Source organism: Salvelinus fontinalis, chromosome 33 (assembly GCF_029448725.1).
Source record: "Salvelinus fontinalis isolate EN_2023a chromosome 33, ASM2944872v1, whole genome shotgun sequence".
In the NCBI taxonomy this organism is placed as follows: Eukaryota; Metazoa; Chordata; class Actinopteri; order Salmoniformes; family Salmonidae; genus Salvelinus; species Salvelinus fontinalis.
Window position 1 is genome coordinate 34,485,918 of NC_074697.1, and position 18,720 is coordinate 34,504,637.

At 45.9% G+C, this 18,720-nt stretch overlaps 1 protein-coding gene across 2 annotated transcripts; it reads left to right on the forward strand.

The window, feature by feature from the left end:
• The first annotated feature begins 86 nt into the window (after window positions 1-86).
• LOC129832099 (serine/threonine-protein kinase PAK 1-like) lies at window positions 87-18,720 on the forward strand. Of its 2 annotated transcripts, none has more exons than XM_055895867.1 (14): window positions 87-263; window positions 9,085-9,297; window positions 9,464-9,558; window positions 12,486-12,633; window positions 12,742-12,779; window positions 13,519-13,629; window positions 14,241-14,457; window positions 15,491-15,554; window positions 15,670-15,831; window positions 16,111-16,228; window positions 16,402-16,501; window positions 16,690-16,886; window positions 17,037-17,174; window positions 17,738-18,720. In XM_055895867.1, exons 2-14 carry the CDS (start codon window positions 9,111-9,113, stop codon window positions 17,822-17,824), a joined length of 1,662 nt encoding a protein of 553 aa, XP_055751842.1. In that variant the 5' UTR covers window positions 87-263; window positions 9,085-9,110; the 3' UTR covers window positions 17,825-18,720. The 2 variants fall into 2 exon arrangements, with proteins under 2 accessions (XP_055751842.1, XP_055751843.1); XM_055895868.1 differs by having other exon boundaries at window positions 9,091-9,297.

An 18,720-nucleotide genomic window follows, 5' to 3' on the forward strand; every position in this document is an offset into this window, starting at 1 on the left:
AGACCAATAAGCACACGACTGAGCTTCAGTCTGACCATTGGCATTCTATAAACGAGTATAGTGGGCGGGCGTTGCTATGTAGCAGGGTGGTGTGTATCTAACAATAGCCAGGGATTGGCAGAACCTGGGCAGAGCGATAGAAGAAGGGTTTGGCAAATTGGGCAGAAAGAAAAAACTGAAGCGATTTGAGCGAATGCATGTGTGTGAGTGCTGGCAAAGAGATCGGATCGCCATCAGGAATTTTTCAAAAGACACGACGAGAGGTGAGTTTCTCCTATTCCTTTATCCACAGACAGAACCGGGCATGACAGTCTTTTTAGTTTTACCTTCCTTTACCGGTACATTACAGGACTGTTACCACCAGGCAGACAGGAGGAGCGTGCTCACCGCGCTCCAGTGTAACGGAAAGGGAACGTACATACAGTAGCTATATCAGTGGTTGGACTTGGGGCCGCGACACAGATTTATCGTTACACTGATGTTGCCCCCGGGAGAAAGGAACGGGGTGCTTTATGTGTGTGGTGGTGGAGCTCATGTGTGTGTGTGTGTGTGTGTGTGTGTGTGTGTGTGTGTGCGTGTGCGTGTGTGTGTGTGTGTGTGCGCGCGCGCGCGCGCGGACCAGTTGTCTGTCGCTTCAGGGTCGAACGGTATGAATGAAACATTTGGGAATATACAGTTATCATTTGAATGAAATAAACTCCGTGTGTTGATCGCCTGGAGGAAAATTGGCAAAAAATGTCATTGTCATCCGATCCTTGCGATCCTTCCGGTGTCCCTACCCCATTGAAGTTGACATTTCAAATGGTTAGGGTTGGGTATGGTAAAGCTAGGGGTTAAGATTAGGGTTTAGGGTAGGGACGTCCCAAGGATCCCGTATAGCACTTACGGGGGAGAGAGACAGACAGACAGACAGACAGACAGACAGACAGACAGAGAATAGAGAGACAGACAGAGAATAGAGAGACAGAGAGGGTAGAAAAGAGCGAAAGAGGGAGGGAGAGACCGACAGACAGAAAGAGAAAAAGACTGGGAGAAACAGAGAGAGAGGGTAGGCTAGATAAGTGTAGCTGTAGCTGTCTGATTAGTGACAGTGCTCCACAGCTTTCACTCAGTTTGACTTGGCACTTTGAATAAATGACACATCAGGAATAACAGGCTAACCAAGAAGACTAGGCTAATCTGGGTTGAGGAAACAACACAGTTTGCATCCCAAATGGCACCCTTTTTCCTATTTGGGGGTCTCTGGTCAAAAGTAGTGCACAATATAGTGAATAGTGTTTTTATTTGGGATGTAGCCCCACCTTAGTGTCGTCTCTATCACCACTGGTCTTGTCTCAATTCTGTTAATGTGCCTGAGTCAACATTGACCTTCGTGCCCCATAAAAGTTTATTGGCATCAATATGTTGAGGAATAAGTGAGATGTGATTGGATGGCTGGAGGAAAGTGGGATGGGTGCATGTTATGTACAAGTGCAAAACAGTGTAATAATATTATTATTAGCCTCTTCTATGTGATATGAAGAGATGTTGGAGGATGTGGGGGTGTAAAGGGAGTAAGAACGTGGGTGTGGTCTCCTGGCTGCATTGTCTCTCACCTGTCAGGTATTTATACCCAACAGACTGTTTAGGTTTGGACACTTTAGCCAGGCCAAGGTTTAATCGTGTGTGTGTGTGCGTGTGTGCATGCGTGTGTGTTCTGCTAAATGACTTAAATGTAATGTAAATGTATGTTCTCTCTCTGACACACATAGAGGGGGGGAGTATTTCCGTCATTTGTTTCTACCCTGAGCTCTCTCCTTCTAGTGTAGTACTGTAGAGAACAGAATACTGGCATCAGAGCTAACCTGTCCACTGAAGCAAGAATAATACTATCAACTATAAATCTCTCTCTCTTCCCCTCTTCTTTTGTAAGTGTTATCCTTTTCTCTCACTTTACTCTTCCTACACCTTCTCCCCTTTCTCTCTTTCCCTCTCCACACACTCACACACTCTCACACACACACACACACACACACACACACACACACACACACACACACACACACACACACACACACACACACACACACACACACACAGTGACAGGTAGTGCTGCATTAGCATTTAAAGATCCTTTAAGTTCCCATCCTGCTACTGACCTTATGGGCCTGTAGTTAAGTCCTCTTGCTCTCTCTTGCTCTCTTTTTTTCTTGCTTAGAGTGTGAATGCGTGAACAGCTGCAGTAGGAATCTCACCTCCTTTCTATATTAATTTAGCTGTTTTCTCGACCTCAGATGACCTCCATTGATAACCATTATCCTCTCAAATACACACACACACACGCACACACCCTGCTGGTTTGCCATCTGGTCGGCTGGCGGTGTGGTGGCATGTCTGAGGAGTCTGATAGTTTGGTGTTAAAGGGAAGGTTTGGGTGTTAAATAGATAGGTTGTGTTCCCATGCTCAGACATTGCTGATGCATGCCAGATCTTACAAAACCGGGATAGGTATTTTTACGTATCAGCTAACCACATATGTTATAGTCTATGACATGGCATGCAACCATTGGTTGATGCATGCAATGTCTGAGCAGCGGAACACAAACTGTCTGGAGTAGGATAGTTTGGGTGTGAGTTTAGTGTTAAGGTTTGGTGGCAAAAAGGTAGTTTGCTATAGTCAGTTAGAATATGGAAGAAGTCCTTATTTGATCTCTCTTTGGCTATCATGCTAGCTATTGGCTATTTTACACCTCTCTCTCTCTCTCTCTCAGGAGATCTGCTAACAATCACTGACAGCTCTGCAGCTAGCAATACTCAATGAAGACACACATATACACACACCCATGCGTGCATACAATGCATTTATAAAACCAGAACAGTGCTTGGAGTTTAAATATTTACCAGTTGAATAGTTAAGGGCCTCCTGCTACCATGCTGAACTTTTGTTCTCTAGTTAGGCTATATAAGTTTTTGTACTCACACACACTTGTCTAGTTATATCATTCCTCTTCCCGGGGGTGGAGCAGCTCTGGGCTCCCAGCAGGCTTTGCAACATGCATTATTTATGGTGTTGCCTTGGTGATTGGGTTGGTGGGCAGGGCCAGACAGCTGGTGGGCAGAGACCCTCATACCTGTGTGTGTGTGTGTGTGTGTGTGTGTGTGTGTGTGTGTGTGTGTGTGTGTGTGTGTGTGTGTGTGTGTGTGTGTGTGTGTGTGTGTGTGTGTGTGTGTGTGTGTGTGTGTGTGTGTGTGTGTGTGTGTGTGTGTGTCTGTTCCAGCTCTGTGTTTAATAGTTATCATATGAGGAGTGAGTAGTTCAGTGGTGAGGTCACTGACCAGCCCTCTCCCTGTAGTTTACTCTGGACAGGCACAGAGAGGGGGAGAAGGAGAGAGAGATTATATGTGTTGGGTACTTAGACTAGTCAGTGGCTCACAGCTCTCATTCAATTCTCTCTCTCTCACACACCCTTCCCTTTTTTCTCAGAGAAAAAGAAATAGGGTGAGAGAGGGCAAGGGGTAGAGGGGGTAAAATAGAGGGATCAGCTTCAAACAGTTTTTTGTGAATAATGGAGCTCCTAGTATTCCTCAGGACTGGCATTGTTCTCTTTCTCTCTGCTTCGCTCCCTTGCTTTCTACTCCTCTATCCATCTCACCCCCTTCCCTCTTCAATGCGTGCACACGCGCGTGCGCGCACACACACACACACACACACACACACACACACACACACACACACACAAATCTTCAGAGGTAAAGGAGAACGCAGTCAGTGTGAGTGTCTCTCTAAGCACGGTTAAACGAACAGACAGCAGATGTAAAGAGAGCGATGCAAAGGGAGACAGAGAGACAGAAGATGGATCTTTTTCTTCTTTGTGATTCAAACAATCGCCTGGTGGAACTCATGATGATGTCATGGTGATGGAGTGTCAAGGAGGAGAGGAAAAGGGGGAGCCACAGTAGAATGTTGGGATGCACCCCACCCTAAGAATCTGCTGGCGACTAGGTTCCTGTGATATCTCTAGGCACCCGTGGAGAGCCGCGACACACACACACACACACACACAGTGCATTGATGAAAGGTGAGGAAGGCTAGTCATAAACTTGAACACACACACGCACTAGGATACGCCCTATGAGTACACTGGGAATCTTGACTGTTGTCATCATCAATTCCGAAACACACACACATAGCCAGAGTGTATGTTAAAGTGTATTTGAAAGCCTTCTCAGGTTGACATTTTTAAGACGCCAACATACACTGATTTATCAACGCTGGCTGCTGTGTGTGTTTTTCTCTTAAGCTGACATTAAGCTCACTTAGAGTTATTAGGAGGACCGACCTCTCACAGTGCCGGGCTGCAAAGCATCTTTGGATTGTAAGCACTTAATGTCCTCCAGTGAATGAAAGAATGAAGGAAATATACACTACCGTTCAAAAGTTTGGGGTCACTTAGAAATGTCCTTGTTTCTGAACACACACTGGACAGACAAACTCTGCCTAGAAGGCCAGCATCCTGGAGTCGCCTCTTCACTGTTGACGTTGAAACTGGTGTTTTGCGGGTACTATTTATTGAAGCTGCCGGTTGAGGACTTGTGAGGCATCTGTTTCTCAAACTAGACACTCTAATTCACTTGTCCTCTTGCTCAGTTGTGCACCGGGGCCTCCCATTCCTCTTTCTATTCTGGTTAGAGACAGTTTGCACTGTTCTGTGAAGGGAATAGTACACAGAGAGTTGTACGAGATCTTCAGTTTCTTGGCAATTTCTCGCATGGAATAGCCTTCATTTCTCAGAACAAGAATAGACTGACGAGTTTCAGAAGAAAGTTTTTTGTTTCTGGACAGATGCATATATTCATTCCCGGTTATGTGAAATCCATAGATTAGGGCCTAATTAACTTTAATTGACTGATTTCCTCATATGAACTGTAACTCTGTCAAATCTTTTAAATTGTTGCATTTTTATTTTTGTTCAGTATAGTTTGTTGGTCATGGTGATGTAGTAGGTCGTCATGGTGACATTGGTGATGTCGTCAGTCGGTCATGGATGAGAGAGTGTTGTTAATTTTCTCTGTTTGGCTTCATTTCCTGCTCTTAGGCGTGAGAGAACACTGCAGTATCATAGACCAGCTGGTACACACACACACAGGGGTATGTCTCTTGGAATCAATTGTCATCCGTTCTGCATGGTGGAGTGCCTGTAGTGAGACTGTGTGTGTGTGTGTGTGTGTGTGTGTGTGTGTGTGTGTGTGTGTGTGTGTGTGTGTGTGTGTGTGTGTGTGTGTGTGAGAGAGAGAGGGGGATGGAAATAGAAGGAGCGAGAGCAGGAGCTCTCAGGTTTTGGTCTGTGTGAGTTTGGTCATTTGAATTGTGTGTGAATAGAGTGAGAGTCTTCCTGTCACTGTCCATCCATCAACACTGTAACCCCAGGCAACCAGAAGGGGCAGGACAGTGCGCTATGGCAGTACCACAACCTCTTTTTTTTCTCTCTTTACCTTCTCTCTCGCTGTTTCTCTCTCACTGTCTCTCTCTCAATATCTCGCTGTCTCTCACTGCATGTCCAGTTCAGGCTTGGCTTGTTCCTCACTCATGCAAAAATGTACCCTCCTCTGCCTCCCCCCCTCCCCCCACAGCCAGCCAGCAGGCGCTATGCTATGCTGCTCTCTCTCTCTCTCTCTCTCTAATTGTGTGTTTGGCCATGTCCTCTCTGCCATCTGCTTGGGCCTGTTGCGGGACTCCTGGGAGTGGGACACACACACACCTTCAAGTTCTCTTTATAAACCGACCTATTTTCAAATAATAAGCATTCTGTCCTATTTTTTCATACAGTCATTATTATAATAATCATGTATTTGTATAGTGCTTTTCAATACAAGTAACAAAGTGCTTCACATCATAAAATAATAAAATAAAAGTACTAACAAATAAACAAAGACAGGAGGAAGGAGAATAGAAAAAAATAGCAAATTAAAGCATATATTGAAGGCCTACATTAAAATCATCTTTCTAAAAGTGTATCTTCAGCAGGGATTAAAAAAAGAGGCAGTGAATCTGCAAGCCTGAAATCCTCTGGCAGACCATTCCAAAATCTAGGGGCCCTAATGGCAAATGCCCAGTCTCCTTAAGTTTTCAACCTAGACTTTGGAATGGTCAACAGTGTCCTGCCAGAGGATCTCAGGCTGATATATAGAATTGGGGCTAAACCGAGTCTTGCTTTAAACATGATTAATAGTGTTAAAATCTATTCTAAAAGTGACTGGTAGCCAGAGAAGCTGACATGGTTACATTTTCTGGTGCCTGTTAAAAGCCGAGCGAGCAGCAGCATTTAGAACTAACTGTAGACAATGGAGTGATTGATTGACAAAGAGTGTATACAAAGAGTTACGATAAAAGCATGAATAACTTTCTCCAGATCAGTGACCTAGCTATATTTCTTAGATGATAAAAGCATGGTTATGTTGTGATTACGTTGATATCTTTTCCTGACAATGATGATAATTCCGATCTTTTTTGTGTTCCACTTTGTTTGAGAATTTAAATAAACCAAGAAGCTAATGTATCAGAGAGAACAGTCTGCTCTCATCTACATGAAAGACTGAAACCTGGTGTGTGTGTGTGTTTAAAATATGGTAAAATATGCATTTGAAGTCTCTCTCTCTGCCCTAGGGGCTGGCTCATTAACATGGTGGGACAGGAATACTATTTATCTTTTTCTTGCTTCCTTTCTTAATTTTTTTCTCTTGATATTGTTCTTTCTTTTGCTGAAAAAAATGTCATCTCACACAAACACACACAAAACGATGAGCGTAGGCTCGATCTGTCTAGTCATTAGCTCCACCAGGAGGGGGTCTCTGTCTCCTCAACTTACCAGGGATAGTGAGGTCTTCTGGGCTTGGTGTATTGAGGCCTCCCCTCTCCTCCCCTGCTGGCTGTGGAGGTTTAGCTAATTCAGCTGATCAGCAGGGAGGAACACCAACAGGCTAACCTACTGTCTCTGTCAGACAACAAAACAATATGTGTGTGTTTTGTACTTTTTAAAATTGGTCACAAAAGAAGAAAAAAAATTCAGACAGGGGTGAGACAGGGTTGTAATCTGAGTCCAACCCTGTTTGATATCTATGGCGTCAGCTCAGTCAGTGGAAAGCACCAGAGATGCATGTCAAATGGCACCCTATATCCTACATAGCATACTACTTTTGACTAGAGCTCTATGGGCTCTGGTCAAAAGTTGTGCACTGTAAAGGGAATAGCGTGCCATTTGGGACGTAGATCAAGATGTAACTTTTTATAAGTCTTCTGCTCAGTGTGTGTGTGTGTTAGTAGGGTGATGTGTGATGACAGGGTTGTGTGTGTAAACTAAAAATGTGAGACCTCCCTTGTGTCTGCTCGCCAGAGGAGGATTTGGGTGGGGAGAAGGGGGGGAGTTGAGACGGGGGAGGATGTGTTTGATGTCTGAAGGAGGGAGTGAAGATGGAAAGAAGGGAGGAGGTGACAAAGGTGCTCTAGAATTACAGTACCATATCAAGTACAGTATGTGTGTGTGATCCACCTTGTGGCCAGCTGCTCTCTTAGTCACCAGAGCTGTAAATGTGAAGAGGTGTGTGATTGTAGACTGTGTGTGCATTTGTTCATACATCTGTTTAGTGTTTGTGTGACAAATATACTGTAGTTCCACACTTTCATGACGTGTGTGTGTGAGCCACAAACCCCACTTCCTACCCCATGACTCGTTCTGACATCACAGGCTGTGACCTCATTATGACTGAAAGGCAGCAGAACAGAACTCAAGTCCAAACACACACACTCTCACATTCTTTCACCCCCCCCCCCCCCCCCCCCCCCCCCACACACACTGCATGGTATTTGGACTTGGACTAGCTGTTGCAGTTCGAGGAGGACTGAGGAAACAGAAGCTGAAGCTAAGATCAGAGTTCCAGCCTGATAGACAGACAGACCTGGGTGAGGCCAGACAGAACCTAGACAGAACCTAGCCACTGCTAATGTAACACACTGTGCCTGTATAGAAGTGTCCTGTAGCTTCCTTCACTGTCCCAGTCCTCTTACTGCGCTCTAACAAGTGGTTCGCAAACGAGAGACTGCCCGCTTGACAACTGCTTAGCCAGCTACACCACCGAATAGCTAGCAATTCAGCGACACGAAGGGAGACATTTCAAGTTGTGGAATTACAGTATATGATCTTAACTCTGTTACACTAACCCTCAGATATGATGAGGTCAGTGTACCAGATGATTACAAATCAGATGTAAATGTCATATTATTTAACATGTGGAAGTTATGATTCATTCCTGCATTGAGATGACATGAACTCTGTTATTCTCCTGTACAGTGGATTAAAGTGAGCTAAATTAAATCCATCTGCTTTTTTTGTTTAGTGCTCCAACTTTCTACCTCAAATTAGTCCTTTTGGACGTTTTTCTTGGTAAGCTCTTCTCATGACGTGAACTCTGTAAAACTGTCCTGTGTGTGTGTGTATCTGACCCAGATAGTTGTTCCCTTTGGTAGACTGCGTCCACCAGAGTATTCACTATAGTAGGTAAGCTTACATCCCCTATGTGAATGACTTTGTGTGTGTGTGCCGTTTTTAGATGTTTGTGGTACAACCAGTCATTAGCTTGTTTCTTTCTCTCCTCAGTTCAATGGCTCTTAGAATTAGTTTGTGAGCAGAGGCAGCAGGGTTGTGTGTCTTTCTCTTCCTGGATTGTGACTCAGTGGTCAGTGTTTGCAGCGTGCACACACACACTCTGTTTCTGGGAAACTGGCCTGTAAATTATGTGTGTGTTTGCAGATCAAACAGAATGCCAGCTAGTCAACTATGGACTGGTAGCTCTACTACCTGTGTCATGTTAGCTGATAGGCTAGTTGACTAATGCTCTCTCAGCTGATGGGCTAGTGGAATAATGTTCTGTCAGCTAATTGGCTAGAGTACTAATGTTCTGTCAGCTGACAGGCTAGTGGACTGGTGTTGTCCTGTCAGCTGATTGGCTAAATTATTTGACAGTTGATTGGCTAGTGGACTACTGTCATGTTAGTTGATAGGCTGGTAGACTGGTAATGTTCTGTGACCTAATGTTGATTGGTTGTTCCAGGAGCAGCCGGCGTGTAATTGGTGAAGATGTCTGATAATGGGGACATTGAGGACAAGCCCCCAGCCCCGCCCATGAGGAACACCAGCACTCTGATTGGCTCCTGCAGCAAAGATCCCGCCCCCCATGGCTCCAAGCCCCTCCCCCCCAACCCAGAGGACAGGAAGAAGAAAGATCGCTCCATCAGGTCCATCCTGACAGGAGGAGGAGACAAGAGTGAGTCCTGTGTGCGCGCGCACAACGAAGGGAGGTAACCAGGGGGAAGACAGACATCCAAATCCCCCAGGATCCCTTGCGGTAGCTTGCATGGTTAGCCTTCCCATGAGCCTCTCCTCTCTCCCTTTCTCTCCTAATTTTATCTCTCTCTTTATCTCTCTCTCAGCCAACAAGAAGAAGGAGCGTCCAGAGATCTCTCTGCCTTCTGATTTTGAACACACCATCCATGTGGGCTTCGATGCGGTCACTGGAGAGTTCACAGTGAGTCCATGTGTTCTACATCTATACTCTACTAGGGTCTGTCTACATGCTCGAGATCTAGGGTCTGTATCTAGTAGGGTGTTTAACAATGATTCAGCTGATCAACTATGGCCTGTGTAGGATAGTGGAGGATCCTCAGAGGAGGAAGTTGAGGACCATCCTCCTCAGTAAATGTCATTAAATAAAAAATGTAACAAACATTTAAAAAGTTATCCTTTTTAGATAAAACTAAACTAAATATAATCACGTCACTAAATAATTTATTAAAATACACCATTTTGCAAAGAAGATCTACAGGAGCCTCAACAGCACTCTGTAGGGTAGCAGCATGTTGTAGCCGGAGGACAGCTAGCTTCTGTCCTACTCTGAGTACATTGACTTCAATACAAAACCTAGGAGGCTCATGCCCATCAATAGACTTCCACAGTAATTGCCAACTTCCGCAGGACGTCCTCCAACCTATCAGAGCTCTTGCAGCATGAACTGACATGTTGTCCACCCAATCAAAGGATCAGAGAATGAATCTAGTACTGAAAGCATAAGCTACAGCTTGCACTGCAGTGCATAAAATGTGAGTAGTTGACTCAAAGATAGAAATAAAATAATTTAACAGTTTTAAACAAATTTCTTCTTAAATTTAGAAACAAGAGAGAAATAAAGATTGTTATTTTTTTTCTTCCACTTTCAGTTTCATTTAGTTAGCTAGGAAATGCTAGCTTTTAGCCTACTAAAACACCTTGCTCAAACAGAAGGATGCTATGTTAGCTAGCTGGCTATGACTATCCAACACAACATTGGAACTCTTCCAAGTCAAGGTAAGCTTTTGGTTTAACTAATTTATTGCCACCTGGGCCCACCGGTGTACCTGCTTACTGACTGCACACTGTAACGTTACTGTATTATTGTAGCGGGTTTCCTAACCCGTTAGTTCTATTAGCTATGCTGACTTTGACTTTACTTTAGCTCATATGGTGACAACGATGTAGGCTGTGTGTACTGTAGCGGTTTGGCTTGCAAAGGTTTTTCGCCTGGTCACATACAGCTGTTGTGTTTTGCATTGAAGTCCACAAGCGAAGGGAAGCGGTGAAAGGAGATGGGGAAGGAATACAACATGGCAGCTTTGAAACTGTGTTAACGCGTGATCAGGGGTTTATTCATTCCGGCAATTCTGTTGAAAACGTTTCTTAAACAGAAGCATACAGAACAAAACAGGAATAAACATACCTGAATTTGTCCAATAGAAACTCATGCTTGCAACTGTTGGACTAATGATTACATTATAAGCTATATAAATAAAGAGGCGCACACTATATATAAACTCCCAGTCATTTATTGGGTAAATAAATGTACCCTGAAGAAGGCACAGTGATGCCGGAACGTTGGTGATTTACCTAATAAATTGCTGCGAGTTTATGTATAGAGTGTGTGAATCAATTTATTTTCATATCTTATAGTTTATTTGCCGTTAGTCAACACCGACACACAAAATCATTTTCTCTGGGTGTGCACCAGCTCGTGTTTTTTATTGGACTAATGATTACACCCACTATCAGCTAGATGCAGGCAAGAGTGTGCAAGGCGGTATTGAATGTCACTGTCCATGTGTCACTGTCTGTCACCTCAAATTTGTCTCTCGACCTGTGTGCACCTACGTCGTAAACTTTCATTCATAGGCTAGGTTGTAGCACATTTGTGGCCTGCTGGAGGTCATTTTGCAGGGCTCGGGCAGTGCTCCTCCTTGCACAAAGGCGGAGGTAGCGGTCCTGCTGCTGGGTTGTTGCCCTCCTACGGCCTCCTCCACGTCTCCTGATGTACTGGCCTGTCTCCTGGTAGCGCCTCCATGCTCTGGACACTATGCTGACAGACACAGCAAACCTTTTTGCCACAGCTCGCATTGATGTGCCATCCTGGATGAACTGCACTACCTGAGCCACTTGTGTGGGTTGTAGGCTCCGTCTCATGCTACCACTAGAGTGAAAGCACCGCCAGCATTCAAAAGTGACCAAAACATCAGCCAGGAAGCATAGGAACTGAGAAGTGGTCTGTGGTCACTACCTGCAGAACCATTCCTTTATTGGGGGTGTCTTGCTAATTGCCTATAATTTCCACCTTTTGTCTATTCCATTTGCACAACAGCATGTGACATTTATTGTCAATCAGTGTTGCTTCCTAAGTGGACAGTTTGATTTCACAGAAGTCTGATTGACTTGGAGTTACATTGTGTTGTTTAAGTGTTCCCTTTATTTTTTTGAGCAGTGTATATATATATATATATATTAGTGCACTACTTTTGACTAGAGTCCTATGGGCCCTTTCTCCCTCAAACCCTCTTTCTCCCTCAATGCCTCTTTCTCCCTCAATGCCTCTTTCTCCCTCAATCCCTCTTTCTCCCTCAATCCCTCTTTCTCCCTCAATGCCTCTTTGTCCCTCAATGCCTCTTTCTCCCTCAATGCCTCTTTGTCCCTCAATGCCTCTTTCTCCCTCACTGCCTCTTTCCTTCAATGCCTCTTTGTCCCTCAATGCCTCTTTGTCCCTCAATGCCTCTTTCTCCCTCAATGCCTCTTTCTCCCTCAATCCCTCTTTCTCCCTCAATCCCTCTTTCTCCCTCAATCCCTCTTTCTCCCTCAATGCCTCTATCCCCCTCAATGCCTCTTTTCCCCTCAATCCCTCTTTCTCCCTCAATCCCTCTTTCTCCCTCAATCCCTCTTTCTCCCTCAATGCCTCTTTCTCCCTCAATGCCTCTTTCTCCCTCAATGCCTCTTTCTCCCTGTCTTGTAATAGGGGGAGATGTTAGGAGGAATGGAGCGAGTGAGGAGAGGGAGAGGGAAGCAGAGTGGGGGATGATACTGTAGGATGGAGATATGACCCAGTTCTCTGACCACTGCAGACACAACGTCTTTCTCTTGTTACTAACATTGTGTGTGTAGGGCATGCCGGAGCAATGGGCTCGGTTGCTCCAGACCTCTAACATCACTAAGCTGGAACAGAAGAAGAATCCTCAGGCTGTCCTTGATGTTCTCAAATTCTATGACTCCAAGGAGACTAACAACAGCCAGAAATACATGAGCTTTACAGGTACACACACACACACTAGCATGTATACACACACACATTCAGATGTTAACACACACACTATTAGTCTTGTTTCCTCCTCCTTTATCCTGTTTTCCTTCTCCTCTACAGACAAGAGTTCAGACAACTACAGCTGCTCCAACACTGCCGTAAGTCTCCTGACACACCCGATTTCATTTCACATATTTTATTTAACCTCTATTTAACTAGGCAAGTCAGTTAAGAACAAATTCTTATTTACAATGACGGTCAAACCCGGACGACGCTCGGCCAATTGTGTGATACAGCCTGGATTCGAACCAGGGACTGTAGTGACGCCTCTTGAACTGAGATGCAGTGCCTTAGACCGCTGCGCCACTCGGGAGCCCCTATTCCATATATAGTGCACAACTTTTGATCAGGGCCCATCACCACAATTCTGACCAGAGCCCTATGAGCCATGGTAGGGCACTATATAGGGAATAGGGTGCATTTTGATAGGAACATATCTCAACTATCAATGTGTGTTTAGAGCATCTGCCATAGATGAAGAATGGCAAAAAGGATTGGAGGGATAGAGAAAAATAGGGGATAAACAGAGAGAATGAGAGGATAAGAGATGGTGGAAGAGAGAGCAGAGGACGAAATGGAGAGGAGAGGTGTACCAATCAACAGTCCTTGAGACACATTCTTCCCTGGCTCTACTCCCTCTCTCTTTACCTCTCCATCCCTCATTCTCTCCCTTTGTCTGCACTGTCTGGGAATCAGTATATTTTCCTCCATTCACGTTCTCTATCTGCCTGGCTGTCAGTCAGTCAGAATGAGAAGAAAGGGAGATGGAGAAGGAGTGAGTATTACCAACAGGAAAAGAAAGTGAGCTAACTGAAAGTGATGTCACATCCTCTTCAGAGCTCCAAGGCTGTGTCAGAGACGCCCGCCATAGCAACCGTATCTGAGGACGAGGAAGATGAGGCCACGCCCCCTCCTGTTGTCGCTCCCCGACCAGAACACACCAAATCAGTAAGACACACGCCACACACATACACTCAGCCTCCTGGCACCAGACAAGGTAAATAAAGTCACACTATCCTTGTGCTGCTTCTCACTAACAGACTCAGCAGTGTGTGTGTGTATGTGGCGATCATGGGCGGCAGCAGGGGGCTGAATTTAGATACTAAACTCACACTGCCTCTCTGTTCACTCTGTTGTCACAGAAAACACACACACACACACACACACACCAGAGAAATCCCCTAGAGAAGTCTGTTCTCTGATTGGCTGAGAGGGGTCTTTTCTTTCGGTCCGAACTGAAGTGGCGTCTCAGACAGGGCTACTGCCATGGCGCCACTGTTGCCAAGGTGATTTAGCAGCTTAGCGCACCTGACTGGGACACACAGACACAGTAAAATAAGGAACAGTAACTGTAACTGAGTTGGTTTGGTGGACCTCCAATTGCATAAGCTATAGCTCAGAAGGCTAACATTGTCCTTCTCTCCCTTCTTTCACTCTCTCCCTCTCCAACACCCCTTCTCTCCCTCCCTCTCTCCTTCCATCTCTCCTTCCCTCCTCCTCTCTCCTTCCCTCTCTCCTTCCCTCCTCCTCTCTCTTTCCCTCTCTCCTTCCCTCCTCAGATATACACTCGTTCTGTGATAGATCCCCTCCCAGCTCCTCCCACCAGAGACGTTGCCACGTCGCCTATCTCCCCCCCACCTCCGGAGGGTGCCACCTCCGCCATCACACCCCCCACTAGCCCCACCCCTAGTCCTGCTCCTGGCCCCTCCGTGCCACGCCCCGCAGACAAAACACGCAAGAAGAAGATGTCTGATGAAGAGATACTGGAGAAACTACGTAAGTAACGCATGCACAGACACACACACACACAGACACACACACACACAGACACACACACAGAGACACACACACACAGACACACACAGACGCACACACACACAGACACACACACACACACAGACACACACAGACACACACACAGGTCGTCTGAAAGTTGCAATAGAAGTGAACTGCACTGGCTGCTGGTTTCAGATCCCAGGTACCATCTCCTGTCATTGTGCCGTAAGGTACTCTGTAGTGATGAATGGTGTGTGTACTCTGTAACCCATTGGGTGAGGTGTGTGTGTGTGTGTGTGTGTGTGTGTGTGTGTGTGTGTGTGTGTGTGTGTGTGTGTGTGTGTGTGTGTGTGTGTGTGTGTGTGTGTGTGTGTGTGTGTGTGTGTGTGTGTGTGTGTGTGTGTGTGTGTGTGTGCACGGGTGTGTGTATAACTAGTTCAACTATATCATCCTATGATGCTCCATGCCTCAGATGTACTCAGGTCTCCCTCTACTGGTAAGAAACAATACTGTCACTCAGACATCCTTCTACCCTCCTACCCTCCTGTCCAACCCTGGCATCTGATTGGTCCTCTTCTCTCTCTACTGTCCAATCTCCTGGAGTTACTGAGTGATTCTGTTAAATTGAGAATCTGACAGTCTCACCTCCTACTGTGGACCTAACAAGATGTTCTGTCTGTTACTGTCTCTCTCTCTCTCTCTCTCTCTCTCTCTCTCTCTCTCTCTCTCTCTCTCTCTCTCTCTCTCTCTCTCTCTCTCTCTCTCTCTCTCTCTCTCCCTCTCTCACCATCTGTCTGAGTCTGACCAGCATGTCTTTGACCCTGACAGCCGTGGTCCTACAGTGGTTTTAAAGTGAAATCTCTGAGAGTCTCTGTACTGTAATGGTCCTACTTCTGCCTCTATGCCTCTTCTCTGTTTCCCTGTCTGTCTGTCTATCTCTTTCTCTCTCTGACTCTTCACTCTGTCTTTCTGTTTCATTTATTAACCTCACTTCTCTCCCTTCTTCCCTTCTTCCCTTCCTCCCTCCTCTCAGGGAGTATAGTCAGTGTGGGAGACCCCAAGAAGAAATACACGCGCTTTGAGAAGATTGGACAGGGGTGAGTCTACACTACACACACACACACACACACACACACACACACACACTTCACTTCTTCATTTTGAAATGAAAGAAGTCTCTCTCTCCCCTCCTCTCTTTCCTTCTCCCTCCAGTGCGTCAGGTACGGTATATACAGCCATAGACATCGCTACAGGCCAGGAGGTGGCCATTAAACAGATGAACCTGCAGCAGCAGCCCAAGAAGGAGCTCATCATCAATGAAATCCTGGTCATGAGGGAAAACAAGAACCCCAACATTGTTAACTACCTGGACAGGTGAGACACACACACACACACACACATCGTTTACTAGACAGGTGAGACACGTATACAAACACACACACTCCTAAACGCACACATTGACATGTTAACACACACATTAGTTGTGAGGACTAGATATCTTCATCTTGTCTTTCGGCTTCTTCTTTTCCACACACAGACACACTCTAACCGTCCCTCACACCCTCTATCTTCCCCTTACCATTGACGAACTGGTACAGTGGTCATATTTGGTGTTACCATGGTGACATGGGTGTGGTTGTTGTGTTTCTGTAGTTACCTGGTGGGGGAGGAGCTATGGGTGGTAATGGAGTATCTGGCTGGAGGTTCTCTGACTGACGTTGTCACGGAAACATGTATGGACGAGGCTCAGATCGCTGCTGTGTGCCGAGAGGTCAGTGCTGCTGCTGTGTGTGTGTGTGTGTGTGTGTGTGTGTGTGTGTGTGTGTGTGTGTGTGTGTGTGTGTGTGTGTGTGTGTGTGTGTGTACATTGCTTGTCGGCCTGCTTTCTAATTCAGAAAGTGATGCCTTGAGCACTTTTGTACATCTCTCTCTCTCTCTCTCCAGTGTCTGCAGGCCTTGGAGTTCCTCCATTCTAACCAGGTGATTCATCGCGACATCAAGAGTGACAACATCCTTCTGGGAATGGACGGATCAGTGAAACTCAGTATGTAACACACTTAGGGTTGGAGATGGGGGCATTAATATGCAGTGTCTCCATTTGACCAGCAGAGGGAGCTCATAGTCTGTGTTCTAATGCAGCACTACCACTGTGCCATTGCATATTTAGTCTTATATAGTACATTAGTGTGCAATGTCCTATTCTAACATGTGTGTTCTCTCTCTCCTCTCTAGCTGACTTTGGGTTCTGTGCCCAGATCACTCCAGAGCAGAGTAAGAGGAGCACCATGGTGGGGACTCCCTATTGGATGGCTCCAGAGGTGGTGACCAGGAAGGCCTACGGTCCTAAAGTTGACATCTGGTCTCTAGGCATCATGGCTATAGAGATGGTGGAGGGAGAACCCCCTTACCTCAATGAGAACCCACTCAGGGTAAGAGGTAGAGAGAGAGCGAATGTGTGTGTGTGTGTGTGTGTGTGTGTGTGTGTGTGTGTGTGTGTGTGTGTGTGTGTGTGTGTGTGTGTGTGTGTGTGTCTCTCTCTCTGTCTTAACGGCCCCTGTCTGCCCTGTCCTATCTCCTAGGCGTTGTATCTGATTGCGACCAACGGGACTCCAGAGCTTCAGAACCCAGAGAAACTGTCCTCAGTCTTCAGAGACTTCCTCACCTGTTGCCTGGAGATGGATGTGGAGAAGAGAGGGAGCGCTAAAGACCTACTACAGGTAGGTAGGTAGGTAGGTAGGTAGGTAGGTAGGTAGGTAGGTAGGTAGGTGAGAGGGAGAGGGAGAGGGAGAGGGAGAGGGAGAGGGAGAGGGAGAGAGAGAGAGAGAGAGAGGGAGAGAGAGAGGGAGAGAGAGAGGGAGAGAGAGAGAGAGAGAGAGAGAGAGAGAGAGAGAGAGAGAGAGAGAGAGAGAGAGAGAGAGAGAGAGAGAGAGAGAGAGAGAGAGAGAGAGAGAGAGAGAGAGAGAGAGAGAGAGAGAGAGAGAGAGAGAGAGAGAGAGAGGAGAGAGAGGGAGAGAGGGAGAGAGGGAGGGAGGGAGGGAGGGAGGGAGGGAGGGAGGGAGGGAGAGAGAGAGAGAGAGAGAGAGAGAGAGAGAGAGAGAGAGAGAGAGAGAGAGAGAGAGAGAGAGAGAGAGAGAGAGAGAGAGAGGGAGAGGGAGAGGGAGAGGGAGAGGGAGAGGGAGAGGGAGAGAGGGAGAGGCCGAAGGTTGGTTTCTTCATCAAACCACATGACTAGTTTTACCACTAATTAAACTAAACCTATCTTTCCTCTCCTCCTCCACAGCACCAGTTCCTGAAGGTGGCCAAGCCTTTATCCAGTCTGACTCCTCTCATCCTGGCAGCCAAAGAAGCAGCCAAGGCTAACCGCTAACCTGCTAGATGCTAGCACAACGAATCACTCCCTCCCCTCCCTCCGGGGCAAAAAAGACCCCTCCTCTCCCCTCTGGACCCAGACGGGGTTTTTCAGGGTGTCCCATCCCCCTCAAACCCTTGACGTATCATGGTGACTGTGGGAAGGACGCTCTTACTGATGTCATTGCTGGTACAAATACACTGATCGGATTGGAGAAGAGTTCCAGGCCCAAAGACTCATGGGAGTTGTAGTTTCAGCAGGAAAGTGTCTGAACTCTCTACGGACAGTGGCTCTGGACTGGATCTGATCTGACCTTTGAACTGTTTGTTTGTTTATGTCTGACTGTTATTTTCATGTATTGAAAAAGTGCATTTTGGTTTGATATTTTCTTAGGTGTTTTGTTTTGGGGAGAAGTGATTGGTTGATTACAGTGTAATGAAGAGACGCAAAGTGGTACTGTTATTGTCTAAGTCCCAAACGGCACCATAGACCCTAAATAGTGCACTACTTTTATCAAAAAATAGGGTGCCATTTGGGACAGTCTCAGTCTGATCAAACGTTGGCAAGTCAAACGTATCTCTCTCCTTATCTCTCTCCTTATCTCTACTCCTCTCTCGCTCTCCCACTTTCTCTCTCTGTCTGGCTGACTGAGATGACACGCATGATACCTTTTTTATGGAATGTCTAAAATCATAATAATAATACAATTGGTGATGATGATGATCATAATTATGGTACATGAAGGATGCCTGTGTATGATACAGTATAGAAGAACATATCTAAATCCTATTTTTCCAGTACAATCGTTATGGTACAATGTTGGACTGATCCTAGTCCCAACCTTCTGAAGAGAGTATGTACATTACATGTGAAAAAACTGCAAAATAATCCAACTAAAACAACCAGAAAAAATA